This window comes from Meles meles, chromosome X (genome assembly GCF_922984935.1).
Source record: "Meles meles chromosome X, mMelMel3.1 paternal haplotype, whole genome shotgun sequence".
In the NCBI taxonomy this organism is placed as follows: Eukaryota; Metazoa; Chordata; class Mammalia; order Carnivora; family Mustelidae; genus Meles; species Meles meles.
In genome coordinates this window covers 126,896,706-126,922,191 of record NC_060087.1, presented here as the reverse complement: position 1 = coordinate 126,922,191, position 25,486 = coordinate 126,896,706, and the positions used below count along the sequence as shown (strand labels likewise).

The 25,486-nt window shown below is 43.0% G+C and overlaps 1 protein-coding gene across 1 annotated transcript in view; it reads right to left on the bottom strand.

The window, feature by feature from the left end:
* AFF2 (AF4/FMR2 family member 2) overlaps positions 1-24,815 on the bottom strand; it is a 492,304-nt gene extending 467,489 nt beyond the window's left edge. Inside the window, exon 1 of the mRNA XM_045994381.1 lies at positions 24,763-24,815. Within this exon, the coding sequence (XP_045850337.1) occupies positions 24,763-24,809 (47 nt within the window). The 5' untranslated portion in view covers positions 24,810-24,815. The remainder of the gene's footprint in view (positions 1-24,762) is intronic.
* Between the last annotated feature and the right edge of the window lie 671 nt (positions 24,816-25,486).

Genomic DNA, 25,486 nt, shown 5'->3' with positions numbered 1-25,486 from the left:
ATAAGTGTCACAATTTTATTTGTTCTTTATAAGCTTTAACATTAGCCAGGCCTTTTTGATTAAAGTCAATATTAGCTATATAATATTGACATTGGCTGTAGTTTAGATTTTAAAAATGTTATGTCAAGGCTCTTTTAGTGTCTTATGTTTGGTTACAGAAAGGAAGAAGAGGGAACCAGTGACTCACCTCTCTGTCTCTCTGTCTCTTTCAGTCTCTGCCTCTATCTGTCATAAACACACACACACACACACACACACACACACACACACGAAATGTACTCGCTTGCTTTTTATAGAGTTAGCAAGGTCAATATAGCAGAAAAATATTACTCAAACTATTTCTTCCTAATAGAATTCTGACTACGCTGGTTTTCACTTTTAACAAGCTACAATTACAACTGCAGTTGAAGCTTTGTGTAGGGGTAATTTGCATTCCAAAAATACTAGAAAATTCAACTGACCTGATTTCTTAAAACTTGCAGGGAGGGGTGTCTGCATCAGTTGTCGACAAAGAGACGGAGTACTTTCTAAGCTGTAGCTCCAAACGGTGATGTGGCAGCCACAGCCCCTGAGTCCAGGGGAAGACAAGCCCAGTGTCCCAGGACACACATGATGCCTGTCGCCTGCTCTTTGGAAGGCATCAGCAGTCCAGATAGAAAATGTCTCTGAGTTTAGGTAGGAAAATAGCCCTGGGAATGGAAAAGTGCTCTTCACACCAGGCATCTCAGATTGTTCAAAGTTTGTCAGTTCACACTTTGCCTCTGCACTCCCTTGATGATGGGAATATTCTGGAAAATTCTACACAAATAAATGTTTATGGAAATCAAGTATCTGGGTATCCTTTGTCAGTCCCTCTGTATCTTCATTTATGAAAATGTTTTAAATTGGGGAGGGGGTGGTGCTAGGAAAAGAACTCAAGTCTACAGCCAAATTCATAAGTGAGACTGACACTTGGAAAATAATTTCCTTTGGGAATTCCATATGGCACATTTGGAAAGGCAAATTTTAATACTAAGTTTCTGGGGAAGAACTTATCTGAAAGGCAATGAAGAAATGAGAAGTAAACTGAACCATTAGCCTAAAAAAAATAGAATATTTCTGGAAAGTATAAAGTCATACAAACCCTTCTGGTACAATATTTAGAATGGGCAAATTAAAAATGGAAAGGCAAAAATATATTACCACCTCCTCTCTAGGGGCGTATATTTATTTTTACCCTCGTCCCTCACATTAAAAGGCTAGGTTACAGTTGCAGGAGGGAGGCACATGCTTCTTAAATCACGACAACCACCAAGACCACATGCACACATGTGCGTGCATGTACACACACACACACACACACACACACACCCCACAGGCTTTAACATAAGTTGTACATCAGTACTGACAAACTAACAGTAACTTTAAACAGCAAGAAAGAAGCGTCCTTTGAATGAAAATATGAGGGTGGGGTGTTTGCCTTTATATGTCGAGACACAAAAAAGAATTCTCTCCTCTTGAACATCCTCCTTATCCCTGTGTACATGATTACACTGAGCAGTGTGTCATTTCTTTCTCAATCTAGAGGAGCTGCATCCAAGGGCTTTCTTGAGAGGTGACAGGGTTGAAATATCTGCTATGAATTACACAAAAGAGAAGAAAAACATCAATTTTAAACTTGCACAATTTTAAAACCGCCCAAGGAACAGAGATTAATATTCAGAGATTATTTTAGGCACAGGAGATCCAATTTTTTGTGCATGAAATCAAACAAATCAGGCTTTGACTTTGATTCGAATTTCAAAACACTTCTTATAAATGGTTGCTAACATCTCTATTTGGGCTGCAAGAGAGCTATTTTCACTTGAACTACATAGTATATAATTGAAGTCAGAGTTGTAAATCACTTGGCCATCTGTCCTTAAGCTGTCACAAATCATACATGGAAGAGCATATGTATAATAAAAATAGACTGAAAAACTTTTTAGAGTTTACATGCTTCTGAGTTAATTAATCCTCTGTCCCACACATTGCCGAGATTCTCCAACAATATGTTTGATGAATTGGTTTAATTACATGAATGGGGTGTATGTGCACGAGTATGTTTCACAATGTCTCTATTACAAATCCAGAGGAAACCATGCAATTGACTTAACATTTTCACTTAAAATGAAAATAAATAATTTTAATCACATACAGAACCAAGATCTATTGGCCTCGTTTTATTCATCTGGTTATTAATGTTGAAAATAGATATTAACATTAACAGTTATGATAATATCTCACATTCATCTTAATGAAGATTTATGTGCATATACATCACCCTTGCATTCCACAAAGATGTTGCAGGGAGCAAATGCTTTAGCAACTGCGGCTGAATGCCAGTTTCAGAGATGATTTCTCAATGCTAACACCAACATAAAATCTGACCTCAGGAAAGGTACGTGATTTTTCTGTGCCTCGGTTTCCCTTTTTATGTATGTGTGTGCTTGTGTGTACACTAAAGTATTGGAATGGCTTATAAACGAGTATATGTCAAAAGGCTGAAGTAGCAATAAATGAGAATATAAGCATGATGGGGTGCCTGCGTGGTTCAGGCAGTTAAGCCTCTGCCTTTGGCTCAGAGCATGATCTCCAGGGTCCTGGGATCGAGCCCTGCACTGGGCTCTGTGCTCAGTGGAGAGCCTGCTTTTCCATCTCTTCCTCCCCCGTGCCCATGCCCTCTGTCTCTCAAATAAATAAACAAAATCTTTTTTAAAAAAATAAGCATGATCATATCAACAAGATATGTATATCTTAATAAGCTAGGGTTGTTGAAGGATTTTTTGCCAGCACTGGGACCAGGCTAGTGATGCTATTCCTGCCTGGCTGGAGTCTGTGGAAATCAAGTGTGGTGCAACTCTGTACTACAAGTCTTTTCAAAGATGTAATGTGCATTTAAAATTTAAGTCCCACTCAATGGATCCCCAGAACAAATAGTAAAACAGTAAATACAAAACTGAAAAGGTCCCTATAGCATTGTAGCCCCTGCAGGAAGGAACTAAAGTTTTCCCTTCAAGGCTTTTTTTTTTTTTTTTTTTCCGAATTCTTTGTAGATACACCATGTGCTTATTTCAATAAACAACCGAGTACGTGCTCAGGAAGCCCTCTCTCACCTCTTAATACAAAAAGCCCCCCCAAAATACACATAATGTGAAACTATCCCTATCACCAGATGGACCAGAGACAAGAGCTGGTCATCAAGCCCACACAAATGACTACATAGCCGTGTCAACTGCCTCAGCGCGAGCCCACAAAGTTAAATATAAAGTGCTGTGCACCTGCCACCCTTGGAGAAGTGAAGACTCTAGGTCGGAACAGGTGGCCAGCAAATAACAGCCATGGTTTGACTATTTTGCATTGGAACCTTTGGGGGGAGGTTTTTGAGAGCCCAAAGGCAAACCAGAACCCACTGGGACCTAGGGAGGCCAGCTGTGTGAACTCTGGCAGCCACCAGCACAACGGGAAAGGCTCTGGCTCACAGACCATGTGGGGACAGATGCTCACATTTGGGCAAAGGTTTCACTAGCAGTTCTCTGCCCCTGCTCACTGCCCCGAACTGACAGGGACAGTAGCTCCGCAGAAAGCTGCCCCACCATAACAGCGGAGAGCAGGGGGCTGTCTGTGGAGGGAGCGAGGTCCTGTTCCACCCCTGAAGTGCCTTTTTAACCTCATGGCAGGACTCCCAGACACAACTTGTTTGACCTCTCCCCTTTTACCCTGAAGCCACATGCTCACAAGCTACAAAAGTACAAATTTATGATGAGATCGAATCTGACCTGAGAGAGTCATGTGAATTTCACGTGGCCCTGACTTAGAACCTAGGTAGTCATATAGCCACAGGGTTCCACATTGAGACAAATCCAAGGATTGGCATTATCAGGTTTAGAAATCCCTGGAGATTACTTACACACACACACACACACACACACACACACACACACACACGGGGATATATATTGTTTGGTTCTAAGACTTCTTGATGTTTGTGATAGAAGGAAATTGTCTCTTGAGAACCCAAATGATCTCATATGATATGTTTCAGTGTTAATTCCTGGAAGTAGACATATTATTTTTTTAAGATTTTATTTATTTATTTGACAGGGAGAGAGAAATCACAAGTAGGCAGAGAGGCAGGCAGGCAGAGAGAGACGAGGAAGCAGGCTCCACGCTGAGCGAAGAGCCTGACACGGGGCTCTAACAGAGGCTTTAACCCACTGAGCTACCCAGGTGCCCCCATATTATTTTTTTAAGAGAACTTCATGGGGTGCCTGGGTGGTTCAGTCAGTTCAGAATCCAGTTCTTGAATTCAGTTCAGATTTTGATCTCAGGGTACTGGGATCCAGTCCCAAATCAGCTCCATGCTCCTTGGAGAGTCTGCTTGAGGAATTTCTCTCTCCTTCAGACCCCACCCACCTCACTTGCATGCACACCTGCTCCCTCATGCTCTCTCTCTCTCAAATAAATTAATACATCTTTTTTTTAAGATTTTATTTATTTATTTGACAGTGAGAGACACTGAGAGAGGGTATACAAGCAGTGGGAGTGGGAGAGGGACAAGCAGGCTTCCTGCAGAGTAGGGAGCCCGATGCGGGACTCGATCCTAGGACCCTGGGATCATGAGTGAAGGCAGACACCCAATGACTGAGCCACCCGGTGCCCAAATGAATACATCTTAATACACAAACAATGAATCTGGGAACACTACATCGAAAATTAATGATGTACTCTATGGTGATTAACGTAACATAATAAAAATAAATAAAATAAGTTTTAACAAATTTTAAAAAGAGAGAGAACTTCTTAGCAAGAAGAAGACAAAAGTTTCTTTTCCAGAAGACAAAAGTTTCTTTTCCAGGCTGTGGAACAACTGTGAGTTTTATCCTTGAGACCAAGTAATCACTAGAGGCTGTACTGGGTTTGCCATTAGTCCTCTGTGTTGTCCCAGGGTGCATGAAGGGTGACAGTGGCACCATGAGAGGCTTCCCTGGAACTGTACCTGCTTCCATAAGGCCAAATTTCATTTTCAGGCCATGGGAGGCAGAGTACCACTAAGTGACCACCACGACCTTTGTAACATGTGCTGTCTTTACTCTCCACTACACTGACTTCCATGCACACTTCTTCTCAGGGACACTGTCTGCCACCAGCAGCAAAGATATTTCTGATTGTTTTATATCACATTGCTTAGTAAGTAGGGAAAAAAATTAACTGCAGGGGAAGTGAATATGATTTTTTCAAAAGCTGAAATGCCTAAAGTATAAAGCACATTACAGCTGAGGTATGGAGTGATTTCCACTTTCTGACATTTTATTTCCGATGACAAATTGGGACAAATGCATTTCTTCTCTGAAGAGCTGAATGAAAGTTCCAGTTAAGGGGAGTCCATTCCCTGTTCAAGGTAAATGCATTCAGAAATCCCTTCTACTGCATCCAAAACAGAGCCAGAAGAGTTCTGTGACCTGACGAGCCCATCAACCCCACACAAAACCGTGGGAGCCCCATGCCTGCCCCTGGAGCCCCTAGGCATGCTGTGACTGAGGACTTCAGAACTGTGGGCCATTCCAGTTTGTTGAACTTCAGCAAAACATGCCCTTCTTGAGGAGACGTGGGGGTGGTGGGGAAGCTTCTTGAACATCCAATGGCTCTTACAAAACAACATTTTGATGAGTTGAGTGTAAATGAATTAGAAACATATGGATTACATTTCCCTCAAAATACACAGGGGTCTCAGAACTAAAGAGGGGCCAAGGCCATGGGGCAACATGAATTTGGGCTTTCCCTGGATCCAGAAACAACTTGAAAATAGTTCTCGACAAGCAGCAGACCCAGAATATGGCCTGGCCATGAAGAGACTTTATACATTTGAAGCATCTCAGATGTAAGCTGGTTTTATATCATTTTTTTTCTTTAAATGCATAAGTGTGTGGGGCAGCTGGCATTGATTATTTTATTGTTTTTAAAAGAAAGAGTGTTTAAAAGAAAATAATGACATAAGTTGTTTAGACAAAACAGTCCTCAACCAAACAAAAAGTCTAACACAGTAAGAAGGGTTGTTTGTATAGACTGGGGAGGGAGGTGGAAGAGAGTATCAAGACCACCTAGCTTAAGAGTTTACGTTTCACAAAAGCCTAGAATCTTCAGCTAACTTATGTATGCACACATCTGTACATATATTTACACAGACATGTATACACGATATACATGCACAGGTGAACATTATTATTAACTTCCTCGTGTCTCTGAAGAGCCCATCCTAATGTCATTAACTGATGCCACATGCAGGGACACAAGGGACCGTTCAAATTCCTCCCTGAGTTTTTAAGCTCTCTTTTTCTCATTTACTTTTTTTGTTGTTGTTCAATTTGTAGTTCCTTTCGCTTTGTATTATGCTCATGTCTACACAAGTCGAGACATTTACTACAAACCAAACTGATTTCGTTAAGAATGTGTTTTCAAGAGTGTAATATTTATTCCATGATGTTATGAAACAAAGAAGAGTAAGATGCCTGGGTTTGATTTGGAAAACACACAGAAAGTGAGTGGGTAAGAGGGAGATGAATATATATTCTCCATTGTGAGGATGTTAGCATCTCCCTCCTGACCCAGAGAAGAGCTAAGCCACTTCTGTAACAAGCATGTCAATAACCAAATGGAGTGTGGTCCCAGCACCAAGTCAGGAGTGCAAGAACAAAGAGGTTTGGGAGTGCAACAGCCAGCTTCGCAGTTTCTAGTTAGATAAAGGCACCATTTAAATGTCAACGCACGGCAACCGTAATTAATAGGCTCCATTTGTTGAGCTCACAAATGAGGCAAGAATTTATTGGACACTATATGTGTTGGTGGTTCCCCATCCTTTATTTTTTTTTTTGAAGTTTTGGGCAGTTGTCTGTTTTTGTTGTCTGCCACACTTGATGTTACGGTAACCTTCCTAGTCTCCCTCTCACAATAGTCGCGCCCCCCAAATCAAGCAAAATATCGTGAGCCATTCATTTCTAAACTGTAAAGTAAATATAGTGTGATCTGACTGGAGCTTTATGTTCTGCCGATGCCAAGCCCGAGATTCGCAGCCAGTGCCCTATACCACAGCTTTTCTCCTACGGGATTTTAAAGCATCATAAAAACTCGGTTGAAACAACCTCAAATGTCATCTAGTTCAACCTTTATCTACTGCAGGGATCCCCTCTACAACCTTCCTGATAAGGGTCAGCCAGTCTTAGGTTAAACACAAGACATACACACGCCCCTAGCTGAAACTCCACAAAGTAACCTCTACTCGAGTGGAAAGTGACCAAGCACCACCTGCTACTCCTTCCTGTCCCCGTCAAAGGTCGGTCACCTGTGGGGTCACTGCTAAGGGCAGAGCACAGAGGACACTGGCTTAGAAAGGTTTTGTCTGATAGTCGGTAAACGGCCATAGTTATGTGTAACTTTCTTGCAGAAGACGTCAACCAGTTAAATACGTTGAACTTCTTAACACAAAGGCCATCATCTATCACCTACACTGGTAGTCAAGGTGACTCTCTGGAGAAAACAGCTGGCAGTGTTCAGTCTTGTTAGCAAAATTCATACTCCAGTGCAAGACTAGACCAAAGCAAAATGGAATCGCAAGTCTCCTTACTAGGCTAAGCCCTCAGGTGGAGTCTCTGGTCTGGATTCTAAACTAAATATTGATTTAAAAGAGCCCTGGGTAGCAAGAAATTATTCCTCTTAGGGTGCCCCACAAATAGCAGTAACAATAAGGTGTGAAAAATTATTTTTTACGTTAGATTCCTTTGGCATAAAGAATTCAGGGCTTTATGGTAAATCCATCAATTGTGTGGTCTGGGATGTGGTTTGATGAACACTGACTGAAAGAAAGTCTGCGGTAATCAACAATGTCGTGCCGTGTCACAGGGTCTAGGTTGTGATTTAAGATCCCTTCCGTGCAACAGGTGGGAATAATGAGTACTAGACACCAAAGAAACTATTCGAGGCAGCAGTGGGTCAGCCTGGCCTCCTGACAACCACAAAGAAAGCCAGATGCCCCGTGCCCTATATTTCAACAAATGACTGATGACTCAAGCCCTTTCCGAATGGTGTCTTTGGAAATGTGGCTCTGGCCAGATCCTCTTTCTCATGCTCACCTCCTTCACATAAATCTCCAGCATGGATCAACCAGAGCAGCGGTACCAAAGGGTAGACTGAGCAGGACTGGTGAAGGGGTATCTGTTTTTGCCATCTGAAAGAGGGCCATAATCCCTGCAGCTGGAAGGATCTTCAGAGGGAACGTCTGCCCAACTCTCCCCCTACTTCCAGCATTTCATGATCAGACTCCAGGGGCCATCTCTACAATGGCCACCGCGAGATCCCCAGTGCCTGGTCAATGGGAGACACTCACAACATGTTTAACTCGTCTCGGAGGAACTGAGTTATTACAGTGCAGTGTCACAGGTCCCGGGCTCGAATCGGCCTCGACGCCTACCTATGTGATCTGGAGCAGACGGCTTAGCCTCTCTGGGCCTCAATTTCCCCACTGTAAAAATGTCAGTAATAAACATGTCTACTACCTCACAGGGTTACTGGAAGGTTTAGCAAAGTTCATGCTCAGAAAGTGATCAGAGGGTTGTCTGATGTGCAGTAGCTGCTCTAGACGCGGGGACCACTGCCTCTGCCAAGTGTGGGTCAACATGGCCACAGTGAGAGAGAGACAGAGTAGGTACACAGTGGAAACAGTTTCCCCAGAGGCGCCCATGTTCAACATTAGTTATTTGATTCCTTCTGGAAAAGTTCCTGTGAGTCTTCTGATCTGTTCAGATTCCCATATTGTGGCAATTAAAGGAGAAGCTATCCAGAGGGAAGTTTGTGTTGACAAGGCAGAGGGCCTCCCCCTGTTCTGTCCACCCTACAAACGGGACGAGAGCCTTCAGGGCATAGCCATCTCCCACCTGCATTTCAAGGCAGGATGGCTATGAGTCTCTCAAAGCAATCATCCCCAGGCTGGGGCATTTACCCTGAGAAATGAGAACACAGTGAACACAGGAGGGCTGTCCTCAGACCCAGGAAGGGCTCAGGCAAACCGAAGAGATTATATTTATTCTGCATAATCTCCAGGGCAGAAATATAACCCATGTAGGATGGAATTAGCTGCCTTAAGAGGTATTTTCATTCTCCTCCAGTTTTTTGAGACTGGCAGACGCTGGGTACCCACTGGCAGGGAGATTGAGAAAAGCCCCTTAAAGACCTCCACAAGCCTGAAGTTCCAAGACCGCAACTGCTCTTGCCAGTCTCGCATTTCTCGAGAATCAAGCCACAGCTGCCTTTATCATGGTGCCGGCACACCGCTAAGAGGAGCTCAAATTGATTCATGACAATCAATCATATTTCTTTATATATTTTTATAGCTTTTATGATTTTTACATTTCAGTTTTTAAGTGGGAAGTATCATTTTTAGAGGAAAAAAAAAAGAAAAGAAAAGAAACATGGCTCACAGAGAGCTTGAATTCTCCTGTCAATAAGCAAGGAAGGGCAACAGAGTATCAGGACTGATGCTAGGAAGCCTCCCTCATCCATTATCTGTTGATGGAAATTCAGCCTCACTATTAGACACCAGAGACAGAAACAAGTGTGGCTTAAGTGGTAGAAGCAAAATGGCTGGCATTTCCAGCATCTTTCCATTTTCTTAAAAATGAAGGTCAAATAATTTGAGAACTTAAATAAAAGAGGCTTTCTCTGATTCTTCAAGTTGGTGGGGCATAAATCTCTATCAGCCACAACAGTTTGTGACTTGCAATTTGGAATTCACTGAAACACTTTGCAAGATGTCATTTCCGCCCCTTCCTTTCCGAAACAGAATGGTTTCTTGAACACTCTTTCAAAATAAACTTATGGAGGGCAGAAATTATTTTATTCCCTTTAAAAAAATATTTTATGGGGCACCTGGGTGGCTCAGTGGGTTAAAGCCTCTGCCTTTGGCTCTGGTCATGATCCCAGGGTCCTGGGATCGAGTCCCGCATCTGGCTCTCTGCTCAGCAAGGAGCCTGCTTCCCTTCCTCCCTCTCTGCCTGCCTCTCTGCCTATAAATAAATAAAATCTTTAAAAAAATGAGTGCTTATGAAATAATGAGAATCACATTAGCCCCAAGAACCTGGACCATTTTTGTGGAGTCAGATGGTCACTTTCATTCAGTTAGGTCTCCCCCTCTCTAATTCCTATGAACAATATCAAAGAAATAACTAAATTAAAGCTCAGTGAAGATTTATGAGTAGACTCTCTTCCCAACTTCTCACTCCATAGCTGGGTAAGGCCGCTTACGTAAAATATCTCTGAGAAATGCCATGAGCCATGAAGTTTCTGACTTGCATATCATTTATGATACCCCCTGGGGAGCAAGCCCAGAACCTCATAAGGTTCTCATTACAAACAGGAATGTGCCAGGGCCAGATGCACTGGGGGCTGTCAAGCTTTGCAAACTCTCGCCCTGTGAAAAACTCATAAATTTTTCAGAATATATTGCTTCTCCCCTGAATTTTTATGATTACGTTCAATTTAAGGAAACTTACCCCATACTTTATCATCTACCCGTTTTTAAGAGTTATTTGATGTCCATGAATTTCTATGAACTTTCTACTAATCGTGTTTTTTACATCTTAAAAATATAAGCCCACATATTTCCGGTCAGCCATGAATGTGAAATCCTTCCTTTCCTCGAATTTTAGTAAGCGACTACAGACCAAATAGATTTCAAAGCTTTTCTGTTGTACAAACTCACCTTTCCACCTTCCATTAAGGCAATGAACCTAATGAAATATGCCAGTAACAGTGATCGGAGTAGAAAACGTTGTCAGGTCTTGGCACAGCAATTGAATGTGGGATCACGTTGTCAGGTTCAGATGTGGATGTTCAGGTTCAGATGGGATCGCAATGTCAGGTTCAGATGTACCCCCTGGAGCACTACTACCCCAAATCACGGTCCAAGGGAAAGATACCCTAACCCCCAGGGTCAAGAGTAAAGACATGACCACAAGTGGTGGGCTGGAATGAGGCATCAGCAGGGGAGCCCGAGACGTGGGGCTTGATCCCAGGACCCTAAGATCACAACCGGAACCAAAGGCAGACACTTAACTGACTGAGCCACCCAGGTGACCTAGCTGTAGTATTTCTTAATATTACACCTGAATCAGAAAGACTTGCTCACACACTGGAGGCAGGGTAAGGACAATACAGTCTGGTCTCATCTAATGAGATACGAAGCAGGAGATGTAAGGATCCCACTCTCCCTCCAAACATTTAGGAGAGAAATAAACTACAGAGTCAGATGTAATCCTGTGCTAAATCAGATTATGAGAAGGAGACAAAATCACAACTTTATTCAATGTGTCATTTATCCTGGGTGACTAATGCATTATTTGTATGAAGTTAAAATTGAGCTTTGAGAAACTATGAAATAAATCAAATGCCTGAATTTATGTAATTTTAACAGACAGATCCCATTAGGATTCTACTATGCATAGCTGTTGGTAAAAATCATTGACCAGTATCCTTATAAATTAATCAACTGAGGTAATACTGGCTTGGCTGTCATCATTTGCTAGTAATCGACATTTAGAACTCTAACTTTTCAAGCCTCTTGAAACAGGTTCATCAAATTTCTATTTTTTGCTCAAAATACATGAATAACTGTGATTGTTTACAAAAGCCTGAATGGTAGACATGTGCCGCTTCTGTCAATTTTCGATGACATTAGAGCGTGCACTGGTATTTCCTGTAATTTCTGGGCAAAATGCTAATGAAAATCCAAAAATAATGGTCTTCATCATTCTAGATGGGAACTTCTACCACTTGCGGTCTGAATACATGTGTACTATTACAGAATTTCAAAACCAACTGGCCAGAATGACTTAACTATAGGAAAAGGGACCTAGTTTATATATGAAAGTTAACTCTTTAAAAAGTCCATCATGGGGGCATGCCTGAGTGTTACCCTCAGTTGGGCAATTGACTTTAGGTTTGGGCTCAGGTTGTGATCTCAAGGTTGTGGGATAGAGCCCTGCATCCTGCTCAGCACTCAGCAGGGAATCTCTCCCTCTGCAGCTCCCCTCTGCACTCTCTCTTTAAAATACACTGGGGAGGGTGTGTGCTGTGGTGAGTGCTGTGAAGTATGTAAGCCTGGCGATTCACAGACCTGTACCCCTAGGGATAAAAATACATTACATGTTTATAAAAAATAAGAAATAAATAAAAAAAATCTTTAAAATACATAAATAGATCTTTTAAAAAAAAGTCCACTGTGGCTCATGCCCTTTGCCTGGATCTTTAATATTCAGGTACTTTTCATTTCTGATTATGAGACCTAATTTATTAAAGACTCATAAGTACCTACTGTCTCTCCCCCTAGTATGTATCTTAGTATCTGATTAATTGAACTACTTGGGGGTTTTATCTGCACTAAAATGTCTCAGATTTTTTCATCACCGTTTATCTGTCTTCCTTAATGTGCATTTTGTCACCTTTAATTTTGCACAGAGAAAACAATAAAAAAATATTTAAAAGGGTTTTTTTTCCAAGACTATTTTTAATGCTTTAAAGTTGCCCATCAAACTATTTTTTTAAAGTTTTTAATTTTAATGCCAGTGAGTTACATACAGGTTTACATGAGTTTCAGGTGTACAATATGGTGATTCAACACTTCCATACATTACTCAGTGCTCGTCATAATAAGCGTGCTCTTTAATCCCCATCCCCCTACCTTCTCCCCTCTGGTAACTCTCAGATTGTTCTCTATAGTTAAGAGTCTGTTTCTTTTTTCTTTTTTTTTAAAGATTTTATTTATTTATTTGACAGACAGATCACAAGTAGGCAGAGAGGCAGGCAGAGAGAGAGGGGGAAGCAGGCTCCCTGCCTATCAGACAGCCCGATGCGGGGCTCGATCCCAGGACCCTGGGATCATGACCTGAGCCGAAGGCAGAGGCTTTAACCCGCTGAGCCACTCAGGCGCCCCTAAGAGTCTGTTTCTTAATTTCTCTCTCTCTCTCCCTCTCTCTTTCTCCTTTTTCTCCCTCTGCTTCTTTAGTTTCTTAAATTCCACATATGAATGAAATCATGACATTTGTCTTCCTCTGACTGACCATTTCACTTAGCACTATACTCCCAAGCTCCATCCATGTCATTGCAAATGGCAAGATTTCATTCTTTTGATGGCTGAGTAATATTCTGTCTTCTTTATCCACTCATCAATCGATGGACACTTGCAAATGACCTATCTGATAAAGCGTTAGTACCTAAAATATATGAACAACTCATCAAACTCAACACCTAAAATACAAATAATCCAATGAAAAAAGTGGGCAGAAGACAAAAACAGACATTTCTCTGAAGACGACGCACAGAGGGCCAACAGACACAAAATGCTCCCCATCATCCATCAAACTCAGACTAGCTGATCCTAATTCTGTGAAGGCAGGGGTAAAAACATCTATCTTTTGGGGTTGCTTGTTCAATAGAGATCATGTGTATAAGGCACATGATATGATACTCTGTAAATGCTGGTTCTCCTACCTCGACTATCGAACCATCTTACGGAACATATGGAATCTTTTCTGCACATCCTTGGGATGAAATTGAAATCTGAATCCTCCAGAGGCTTAAATAGAAAATGTGTTCAGTCTAAAAATATATGTTAGGAAAACCCAAATCCTAGGTTAGCCTGCAAAGCAGAAACTATTTTTTTAAAAAAGAAGAAGAAAGACAAAATAAACAAAGCACTGGCTCACAAAAGTTGAAGGTGTGTGCTTCCCCCCCTACTAGACAAAAGCCTCATCCAATCATGGTAATAAATCAAGACATCTTTTTTTTTTAAAGTTAGCATAATTACTCTTACAGCATTACTATAGATACTAAATGTAGGAATCACTTATGGGAAAAATGCTATATGTAAAAATCTAAAATCGCAAACCTCATAAGCTTAGGGCTATTTGGGAGGGATTATTCACAGCAGTAAAGAATTCGCCCACAGGATTCCTGGCAAGCAAGGTGCACATATAGAGCATTTAATTTATAAAACATTAATAAGCATGCTATTTCAAGAATATATCTGTTGACGGTAAGGCAACATACCTCCCCGTACCTACCACACTGCCTGACCTCTGTGATTTTAGTTCTTCTTTTAGACCTCATTCTTGCAGCTCTAGACTACCTCTGTACACATTTGACCCCAGAACGCATTAAGCAGGTTCTTGTAGATCAACCCATTTATTTATTCAACAAAAGTCACTGAGCACCTACTGTGCGCTAGACAAGGTTCTAAGCAGTGCAGACACACTAGTGAATATAACAAAACAAAATCCACACCCTCCTCGAGCTCCTGTTCTTGTCAAGTTTGATTTAAGTCCAAATTTACAGATCAGTGCTGTTCCCTGCCAAACACCTAATCTGTTGCTTACATCCAAGAGGAGCAGAATCTTGCAGTCTCTTGCTGTCCATATCACGTCAGTTACATGTCCTGTTTGGCTATGGTCTCAAACCCAACCTGATTTGTAAATACCAAATTTGCAGTGACAAAGCACGCAGGGCTTGCCACTTCTCTAGCCTCTCTCTCAGAGTATCGTCACTGGTTAACAGAGAAGCCAAAGATTCATGTGGCTTGATTTCATTTCAGCTGTGTGACCCTGGGCAAGTCACTGAACTCCTATGTCCCAATCTCCTCACCCTGTAAAACTGGGAAATCAGATAACACAAACCAGAGCCTGTTACACAGGAAATGTTAGCTCTACTTATTACTTCCACTTGGATTTTGATTACTATGGCTTCCCACCTACACTTAAAATGTTGAGACCTAGGGGTGCCTGGGTGGCTCAGTGGGTTAAAGCCTCTGCCTTCAGCTCAGGTCATGATCTCAGGGTCCTGGGATCGAGCCCCACATCTGGCTCTCTGCTCAGCAGGGAACCTGCTTCCTCCCCTCTCTCTCTGCTTGCCCTTCTGCCTACTTGTAATCTGTCTGTCAAATAAATAAATAAAATCTTTAAAAAAAATGTTGAGACCTAGAACAGTGCCTGAATGAATCGAACAGAGGAATGATGCTGCACCCCAAATGGATCAGACACTAAGAATACAGAGATAAAAGCCATACTCCCATCCCTCAAAACAATTTCAGTATGTCACAAGTATGTTCAGGGTGTTATGGTAGCACAGAGTAGGGGAGGCTAACTCGACAGGGCTGGAGTGAGTTTGGTGGGCAGAGGTGGGAGGATGACAACTAGTGGCTCCCCAGAGACACAGCTGAGATTTGAAGGATGATATAGTCAGAAAAAGAATTATTTGGTGGCCAAATGACTAATCATAAACAGAGCTATAAACCCCAATTAGATGGCACCAACTCACACTTTAGGGGAAGGAAATGCATAAATCAAAATATTGGTACCTACTTTCTGGAAAAATGAGAGCATTATTTGTTTAAAATGGAGAAAGAACAAAAGAAGGGATCTATTTGGGTGCATCTCAAGAGCCAGAATACATGCTTCTTTTGAAAACAGCGATTTTGTTAGCATTTGGGCCAATTTACAAACATTAGTTTCGACGGATTCAGGAAAACAATTTTCCTTTGGTATTTATTTGAAGAATGTTCACATGAATATTTCTATAATTCAGGGAGTCAAAATACTTGTCAAGAGTTCTGTGCTTGTCCCCTCCCCCCAGCAAATGGTGGTCAGAATACACGTGGCAAAACGTAACTTCTGTAATCATGTGATGAATGTGAGCTACTGTCAAACCAGAGAACTCAGGGTCCAAAGTCATTGTTTAATACTGAGTGTTGGCTACTCCTGGTCCTCCAAACAACCCAAATTTCTGGCTTTCCATTTGGACTGTGCTAATGGTACTCCAGAGTTTCATGGGCCTCCGGGCTTCCTGCTGCCTCTATTGCTCCCCCTGCTTGTGCTCTCTCTCTCTCTGTCAAGTAAATAAAGAAAATCTTAAAAACAAAAACAAAAACAAAAATGAAAACAAACAAACAAAAGGGGGTTCCTGGGGGCTCAGGGAGTTAAGTGTGCACCTTCAGCTCAGGTCATGATCTCTGGGTCCTGGGATCGAGACCCGCATCATTGGGCTCCCTGCTCAGTGAGGATTCTGCTTCTCCCTCTCCCTCTACTGCTCCCACTGCTTGTGCTCTCTCTCTGTGTGTCAAGTAAATAAACAAAATCTTTTTAAAAAAATTTTCACAGGCCTCAGTGAGGAACACCTTTTTTTTTTTTTTTACTCTAGCTCACATTCTCGCTATCTCTGAATTCCTATTTTATTTCTATCCCTAATATACTATCTCCTCAAATCTACCTCAACTCAGCAGGGCCAGAAGGTCATTTTTACACCCCTTTCAACTCCCTTAAAAGGGACTACCTCACAAAGCACTGGGCACAGAGTAGGTACACAGTGGAAACAGTTCTCAATAGAGTTGACCAACACTGGACCAGGGCATGAGACCTCCCAACCCAGCCGTATCACTTACCCAGTGTATGTCCTTGAGCAAGCCATTTTTCCCCATCCTCTGTCTCAGTCTCCTCATCCATCCAATGAGGAGGCTGGACCACATGATTCTGAAGGGCCCTCCAGTCTTGAAGCACCAGGTCTGAGAGACTGATTCATCTCTACATTCCGAAGCCATGCCTTTTTGCCAGCAAATAAATAATGGCTAATTGATGAGATCTCACCATGATTCCATGGCACTTCCTCAGAAACATCCATCATTCTGGAATTTAATTTAGTTACTATGGCCATGCCGACCTGGCATGCAAACCCCACCAGTCAGTCCCTTTGGAAAATTAATTTATTTAAAAAATTAGTTGATTGTCATTCTGAAAGGAGAAGTAAAGCCTCTGTGAATGCATTTTTCATCAGTCACTAGATAGCCAGGTCATTATGTACATATTACCACAGTCAGAAGGTTAAAATGGGTCTGTAACATGCTACTTCGGGCAGGGTGGTTTGATCGAACCATGCTGAGAGATCCAAAGACCAAGGAGACATCAGACTCCTCAATACCTTCTTCCTCCAATGATTGTTAAAGCAGACACTGCAGTGGCAGTGTTACAATAAAATAAGTAGGGTTTTACCTTTTTATTTATATTAAAAAAAATTCAATGCCCTTTCCAGGAGATATGTTGCCTATAGAACCCAAAATTCGGACTCCATAGAGTTTAATCAAGGCCACCAAGAGAACCAGTATTTGCTATTGAGATCTGGTTTCCACTGAAGATGACAGACAGTACAGAAAATTCTTATTTGGAAATGCAATGAAACGAATCATTCTTCATAGGATGAAAGCAATGTTACTTTTTTTTTCTTTTCCTTTTTTTCCCAGCAAGAGGAACATTAGAAAAATAAACAGATGAGTGATTTTGAGTTTGTAATGAAAGCCAAACCTGTTTCCTTAGCTTATTTCCCAATGTGTGGCTTTTATACCTTCATCTGCCAGCACAGGCCTATTGAAGAACCAAATCAAAGATTACTTTAAATCACTGGCTGATTTTCTTTTTCAAATGAAGCAAAATGCACAGGTATATAAAAAATAGCATTCCATAAACCAAGCAATCCATAATCAAAATCAGATTCTAGCTGTAGTGTTATTGTCAGCTCTGCTTAAATCATGCCATTTTATTTAAGCACTCAGATAATTTTTCTCAGCTCAGTAAGTAGGTGGATGTTAGCAGCTAAGGTCATCGAAAAGATTTACTTTTAAATAAATTCAACAATTCAGAGCACTGGCCTCTCCACAGTGTAAAGTGTGCCTTGCTTTGAACATGCATATAAAATTTCATTAAAGTGCAACATAAAAGTTTTACATTAGAGGAACCTAGTGCTGGACCTTTGTTTAACAGTCATGATAATTTATGGCATGGATCTGCTACAGTTAAGTAGAAAAACAGCCTTCTCGTGATGAAATACAAGTCATGAAGGCTGAAACTCAAGGAAAGCTGGAGGAATCCCAACCTCCAACCATTCAGTTCCTTCAGATTTTTGTCACACATTCTTCTTTAACGTTCTCCGTACGGATTGAGACACAGTACTAGTCCATTAACTCCCGTGCCCTGTACCTTAAAAATTGAGTTCTTCAGTTTTATGCATATCTTGGAATTCACAGAAGTTCTGTTTTTTTCCATCACACCAATAAATAACAAAGTTTCTAATTTTGCCTCTTACTCTTAAGCTTCTTTGGTAACCATTTTTCTTCCTGGTTACATTCTGCAAAAGAGACCAGACTGGCTAGGAGACCTTCAAAAAGTTTACAGACAAAACACTATCAAAGAGGCAGAGGGCCAGTACTATCACCAAGATTTACTGAGCAACTATCTTTGAAAGATACAAGCATTTGCATAGGGCCCTCTGAGCTGATGGGCTCTAACATCAATCAATGGATGTTTATTGAGCACCTATAATGGGAAAGGCATTGTGCTAGATGATGTAGGAGGGTGATACACCATTCCCTAGGAAGTGGTGTGGGTATTTAAACATAAACGACTTAATACAACAGTAGTAACACAGTGAAAAGAGCAATAAACACAAATCCTAAGATCATCCACTTACTGTGTAAACTTAGGCAAGTCATTTAACCTCTCTGAACTTCAGTTTTCTCATCTATAAAATACAGCTAATAATAGTGGTCCTGAGAAACCCACAAGGTTAATGTAAGGATCAAATCAAAGAACAGATGTGGAAGTTACAAAGCTTTACAAAGAAATGTTATCCACCTCAGGTTCCCAGCTTTGAGGTTCCAAAACAACCAAATATCTCATGGTCTTCTTTGTGTTCAGGTATCAGATCTTCAAAATTAAGGCATTCAAATTTAAATGGACAGTTCCCAAGGATTTGTATATATATTCTATATATATTCCATATATTATATAGAATATATGTGTATATATATATACACACACACAAAAGAAACAAAATTCAAGTCATACACACACACACAGATATATATATATATATATATATATATATATATATATATATATATGTAATTTTTGATTCACATGTTTTCATTAAAGGGGCATCCACCAAAGAAGTGCTAAGAGATTATACCAGTAAACAAACTGTTCTTATTTTATTTAAAAGAAAAAAGGCAGAGTTCCATGGCTAGTCAATTACACGCTAATTTCACTGTTTCTTTTTACACAAGTATGATATACATAATCCAAACCATTTGTTTCAGTGACAACTAAGGGCACAGACCCACACAATAATAATAAAAAATAAATAGGCAATGAGGTTCTGGGGAAAGACATCTGACATGGAAATTGGGAGGTGTGGATTTCTGACCAAGCTCTACTACTAACTAGGTTGTGTGAACTTAAGTGAGTCAAACAACCTCTCTAGAGCTGTTGGCTCATCTGTAAAATGGGAATAACAGCTGCACACCTTAATTTACAAGGACCAAATGAAGTGACACGTAGGAAAGTATTCCACATGTTGAAAAGGCTCAGACAAAATGTCAGTTGTCAATGGTATGGACTCTGGGGTCAATTCCATCTCAAGTAGAACCTGGCCAGCATCACCAATGCTAGTGTTTCCATTTCTTCATCTGTAAAATCGAGATTGTAACAGGTCCTGTCTCATAAAGATATCTGAAGGATAAAGTAAGATTGACTATTCAAAGCACTCACTGATGCCGGGGGCACAGACTAAACACTCAAATAATAGTAGCAGCAGTGGCGGGGCGCCTGGGTGGCTCAGTGGGTTAAAGCCTCTGCCTTCGGCTCAGGTCATGATCCCAGGGTCCTGGGATAGAGCCCCGCATCAGGCTCTCTGCTCTGCAGGGAGCCTGCTTCCTCCTCTCTCTCTGCCTAGTTGTGATTTCTCTCTGTCAAATAAATAAAATATTAAAAAAAATAATAATAAATAGTAGCAGCAGTGGCAATGTATTCTACAATACACAGGTGAAACACACACACTGTTCAAAAGGCTTGCTCAAGTTGTAGTCTCAGTTTCTTTAATCAGCAACACATTCCTTCCCACTATCAGCAAACAAGTTCTTAAAATCTCTCTTTCTTTATCCCACAACAATCAGAAAAAGAAAGACAAAATTAAAAATGAAAAATGTTATCACTGGAACAATTGTTTTGTCTACATGGCTACAGGCTAATCAAGGATACTGTAGTTTCACTTTCCGAGGTATGAGCTACAAGATCATGAGGCTACAGCTTCTAGATGGTTTGAGAGATGGCCATTTTATTGGACCTTTATGATTTTGAAATTACATGAAACGTGTACAAATTTTGCATGCAAGAAATAGTCTTAGCTAAGAAAAATGGGCATTAAATAAAGGTTCAGCACATTAAAGCCATTTCTATTCAACAATAATTAGCATGTTTAAATACAATATAATTTTTATCCATCTACAAAATGTTTAAATGTTTGGAATCTTGTTTATGTCTATAATGACAGATTCATTTTTAAGGCAGTTATTTTCAATTTTGATTTGTATATTTTAAAGTTGTTAAATGCTTGACTGAATCATTAGCAAACCAATTCATGTATCATTAAACTGATTTTGAACAGGAGATCATTTTCTTTTTTGTCCAATAGATGTGCCTTTCTAAGATTTACAGAGATAGCTTTTATTCTTTGGGGATGTTTGCAAGGGGGCAGGGGGCGGGAAGGGGGTTGTAGAGGAGACCTTTCTTATCAGGCTAGCTAACTTCACTGCCTCCCATCTAGCCTCCCCAGACACTCCCTTAAAAGACTCAACCCCACAGGCTTCCCTGAATGAATGCATGGAAGGCAAACAGGGGAAGGGGGAGAGAGAAATGGATGCAGGTAGAGAATGAGAAATCCTGGCAACCTGTAGGCCTTAGTCAAAACAGGACCCTGCCCCGAGGCTTCCATGTTCCTGCTACCCCACCAGCCCCAAGGCTGGCACAGGTTGTGTAACCCCCACGTGTCAGACACCTTCCCATCCATAACCAGGTCTGGGCCACTCTTGCGCACAACTACAGCTACACAGGCCTTGCTGGCGGCCATGCTGCATCTGAAACAGTTCACTTTTGTCTGGTGACCAGGGTCTCCCCCTCCCCCGCAAAGTCGAGGCCAACTGGGGAAAGCAGGGGTTGCTGGGGCAGGCCCCGAGGGGCTGCCTCCCCCCTCTGCCCCCATCCTTCCCCCAGAAGAAGAAGCCTGGCCTGCACATGGCCCCTTCCCAGCCTTGACAGCCCCACGCAGACCTTTGAACTTTCTATTTATATAACAGTTTAGTGAGTTTAAGTCTCTTCCTGTATAACTGCCCATGTGCAAGCTGGCCTCTAATGAGGCTACTTGTGAGCCATCGCTTAGAAACTACAAACGATCACTGCAGGCCTTAGCAGCCAGGAGTCAGCCACCCTCCCCTCGGCTTTGCCACCATCTTCACGAGACTTTTTCACAGTCTGATTTTGCTGTTGTGGTGGTTTGCTTTTCATTTTCGGTGTGGAACTCTGTGTTCCCTTTCCGTACCTGTCTGTCCTTCTTTCTTTTTTTTTTTTTTTAATAATGAAAAGAAGATAAACATCCCCCAAAAGGACCTTGGCCTGTCACAAAGTGATACCTAATTAATACGGGGCAGGATGGTCAGGGAAGCTCGCAGGACTGACAGGCTGCACATTAGGTAGGTCCTCTGATTTTGCTTTTATACCCTCCTAAATAGGGATTAATGACATCCCCACTGGTGGTAAACAAGCCTAAACCTAGCTACAGGATCTCCGGACACCTCAAGAATTCATTTACTGGCTAACCACAGGCAAACCTATAGGATCACATAAACAATCACATTTCATTTTTGTCTTCATTTTTTTTCATTTTCTTTTAAGAGCAATGGTGTCTTTGGTGCATACAGACAGACATGTGCACACAGACAGACATCTGCACCTTCCTCTTCTTTAACAGAATGGTTCATATTAAATTCATACTCAGGCAAACAACGCTCCTTCATCCAAGAATCTTAAAGAACTTGTGCTTTGGCCCTTTCGTAGAGTCCAGAACGCAACCTATTAAGATACTCGTGCAGTTCGTGAAATCCAGGGCTGTGTTCCTTTAGGCTTGGAGTGCTCCCAGACCCAGCGCTGGAGCACACTGCAGTGTCATTCATGCCCCATCCTTCCCATTTGCATTCATCCTGGCAAATGTGTGTTTATAAATGAGAATGTACTTTTTTGTTTACTGTAGCCGAGTGTTTGCAAATAACACATATGCCTGTGTATGTAAATTCTTCCTTCATTAAGTCTAGGTAAATGAGTTTATCTTTAAGCTAGCTTGATCCATTTGTTGTCAGACATCTAGGGTTACCGTAGACAGAGCTCAGAGTTTGCTGTTCCACAAGTGAATGTTGAGAAAAGATCCAGTGTAAATGAGACCCTTAACTTGGCTGGCGCCTTTTTCCTCCTTGGACCTCTTGGGGGAGGGGGGCTCAGAATGGATGCCCCCACTCTAAGCAGCATCACCAATGCTAGTGGTGGCTAGCACCACTCCCCAGGTGGGGAAGTGAACATACAATGAACATGCAATTGGCATGCTCTAGATGTCCTCAGAGTTTGGAAAGGTACAGATTTCCATTCAAGACACTGTCTTTTTAGTTCATCCACCATTGTCATATTTATGTTCCTTTTTTCCCCGGTAGTTGGGGGGGTGGTCAAAACAGATGCACAAACCTCATTACAAATGTTTACACACAGATTCATAAGGAAGTTTGCCCCTCACAATCACACAGTAAGAAGGAGAAATTTTCCTGGTACATGGGCACGGAGGGAAAGGTTGGCTTATTTATGGAGATGTTTTACATTAATTCACCCGTGTTTCACATCATATTTGCAGAGTGTCCAAGTCTGCGTGTTTCCTAACTGATGTGGCATAGTTACAGAGCTGGAGGAAAAAAGGTTTTGGATTTTCCTTAATAAAAGAAAAAATAGTCCCCAGATGGGGGGGAATGTGTTTTTCTGAAAAAATAAATCACAAGAGTCCCTCCTCTTTAAATATACAACTGCATGTTTTCGTGTTTTAAACTGAAGTTAAATAATATAATAAACACTTTTTTAAAAAACCTAATACCTTGGAAATGTTTAACATTTGAACTACACCCACGAAATCAATTATAACAACATCTGTTAAATTAATGATGTTATGCACACCATATATTAGGCAAATTGTATGCAAATAGTAATGCGTTGGTTATCAGTTGTCTGCAAAATAAATTAGTGAAGCAGAGTAAAGGCTGTTTGCAGGAGCGTAATATTTAATTGGGGACTAATTTTATTGTGATCTTTACTTTTAAATAACAGCACGGATATTAAAAATTGTAATATCGTGTTTTTCTGCAGGGCTGATAAAACCCTGCATGGTATAAAAAATGCCTTACAGATTAATACTGATACAACGTAATTTGTGGCTTCAAGGATTTACCCAGAATTGCTGTAAAATAAAATGTATTTAAGTTCTGATGATCTTGAATTTGCAACTAAAGGAGTCACGATTGGCATAATGAAGCTATTGGCTAAGAGTATGACCCTTTTCTAAAGAAGGAAATTGCCTAAAATATCACATCAGCAAGGGAAATCCTTGTAAAAATACACAGCAGTCATAGCCAACGGCTGCCAGCAGTTTAACATTGCAGAAGATATCACACAATCGGTGGGTATGGTAGATTATCTTAACTACATTTAAAAAGGCAATAAGCAAGGATGCAATTCTAAATTGCTGCAGTCCCATCCTCCCCCCTCCCCCCATTCCACGGGCTGTGTGTGTTGGGGGAAAGGGGGACAATTGATATGTTAAAATGTTGTGACGGATTAACCATAATAACGCATGTGGTAGAAGATGGAGTTTTTACAAAAGTTAATAGATACGTATATCGCTATTTATGCACACGCGCGCTCACAGCATGCAGTGAGTAACAACTTTCAGGCTCTCCAGTCACCTTTGCACCATCTTTCAAAACGCTCTGAGCGGCAAGTTTACGGTATTTTGGGAAAAGCTGACTAGTCTGAGCTGGGTGCCCATGACACAAACCTGCGGCTGCCTCCCAGTGGGGGCAGCGGACAGGGGTCCAGCCGGTTATTACACGTGCATACACGTCGGAGCAGCGGACTTCGGGGGGCCAACTTCAAAAACCCTCAGTCTTGAAAGCCAACGCCGAAATCTGCCCAGACTCGGGGTCCTCCGCTTGCTGGCCCCCTAAGCCACCAGGAGCCCTAGAGCGGGTAACTTGGGCTGAGCGAGTAGAAGGAAAGGTGTGCGCGAGGCGCGGGGAAGGAGGTGGTGGTGGCGGCGGCGGCGGCGGGGGAGTTGGCCGCAGAGGAAGCAAAGGGAGGCCGGCGGCACCTGGCCGCCGCCAGTCCCTGCTACCGGCCGCCGGCGCTGGACACCTGGAAAGTTGAAGCATTTGGGGCAGGCAAGATCCGGTGCGCTGGGAGGCCGGCGGGGCCAGCGGAGCGCAGAGAAAATCCCCGCGGAGGTCTTGCGGCTCAGCCCGCAGGCAGCACGGGCTCCGATTTGGGCCAAAGGCAACTCTTTGGACTTGGGAGTGCCAAGCTACGCTTTCGGGACCCTCATCCCACCCTCCGCCCGCACCCCCCTCCCCACCCGGGCACCCCACCGAGGAGTCGCGGCGGCGGGGCCAGCGGTGGCTGAGATCAACTGGGAGGGCGTCTGGGGCGCCCCCACCACAGCCCCGGCTCCTCTTAACAAAGGCGAAAAGCCCAGCCCCAGCCGGGGGACCCGCGTAGCGAGGAGAAGGCAAAATTCAACACCTACCACTGCTGCTCCAAGTCCCAGTCCCTGAAAAAGTCGAATAGATCCATAGCGGCCAGGCGGCGGCGGCGACTGGCGGGCGTCCGTCCCTGCTCGCGGCGGGTCGGCGCGGCTCTTGGCGCGGCTCGCTCACGGCTCTCGGCGGCCCGGCTCTCCGGCCCTACCGCCCGGCTAAAAGTGCCCAGGCCGCATCGGCGGCGGCGGCGGACGCCAGAGGTGCCGGGTCCTGCGCTCCGGAGCGGAGGCAGAGGTGGCACCGGGCGGGCGAGTGCCCGGCCGCCCGCTCGGGTCCGCTCGCTCCGCGGCTGCCCGCGCGCCCAGCACCCCTACGCTGCGGCTGCAAGCGCTGGGGGCTCGGGCCGGCGGGGCCGCCCGCCTGGCGGGCTGCTGGCCGGCGGCGGCGGCGGGAGCGGGAGCGGCGGCGGCGGGGACAACCGGGGCAGCAGCTGCAGCCGAGGCGGCAGCGGCAGCGGCGGCGGCGGCGGCGGCGGCTGCACAGGCGGCGGCGGCGGCGGCCGCGGCAGCATCACACACTTACACACTCACAGGAGGCGGAGCCTGGGCAGCCCGAAGCCGCGACATGGAGCCGGCACGTTATCGGCCCCGGATCTGGCAGGGGCTCGCGGTGCCTGCCTGCGCCGCCCGGGACCCCCCTCTGTCAAAATCAGCTGGTGGGAGCGATCGCAGAGTCTGGGACCCGGGCCCGAGCCCGGGGGGCAGCTGTAGG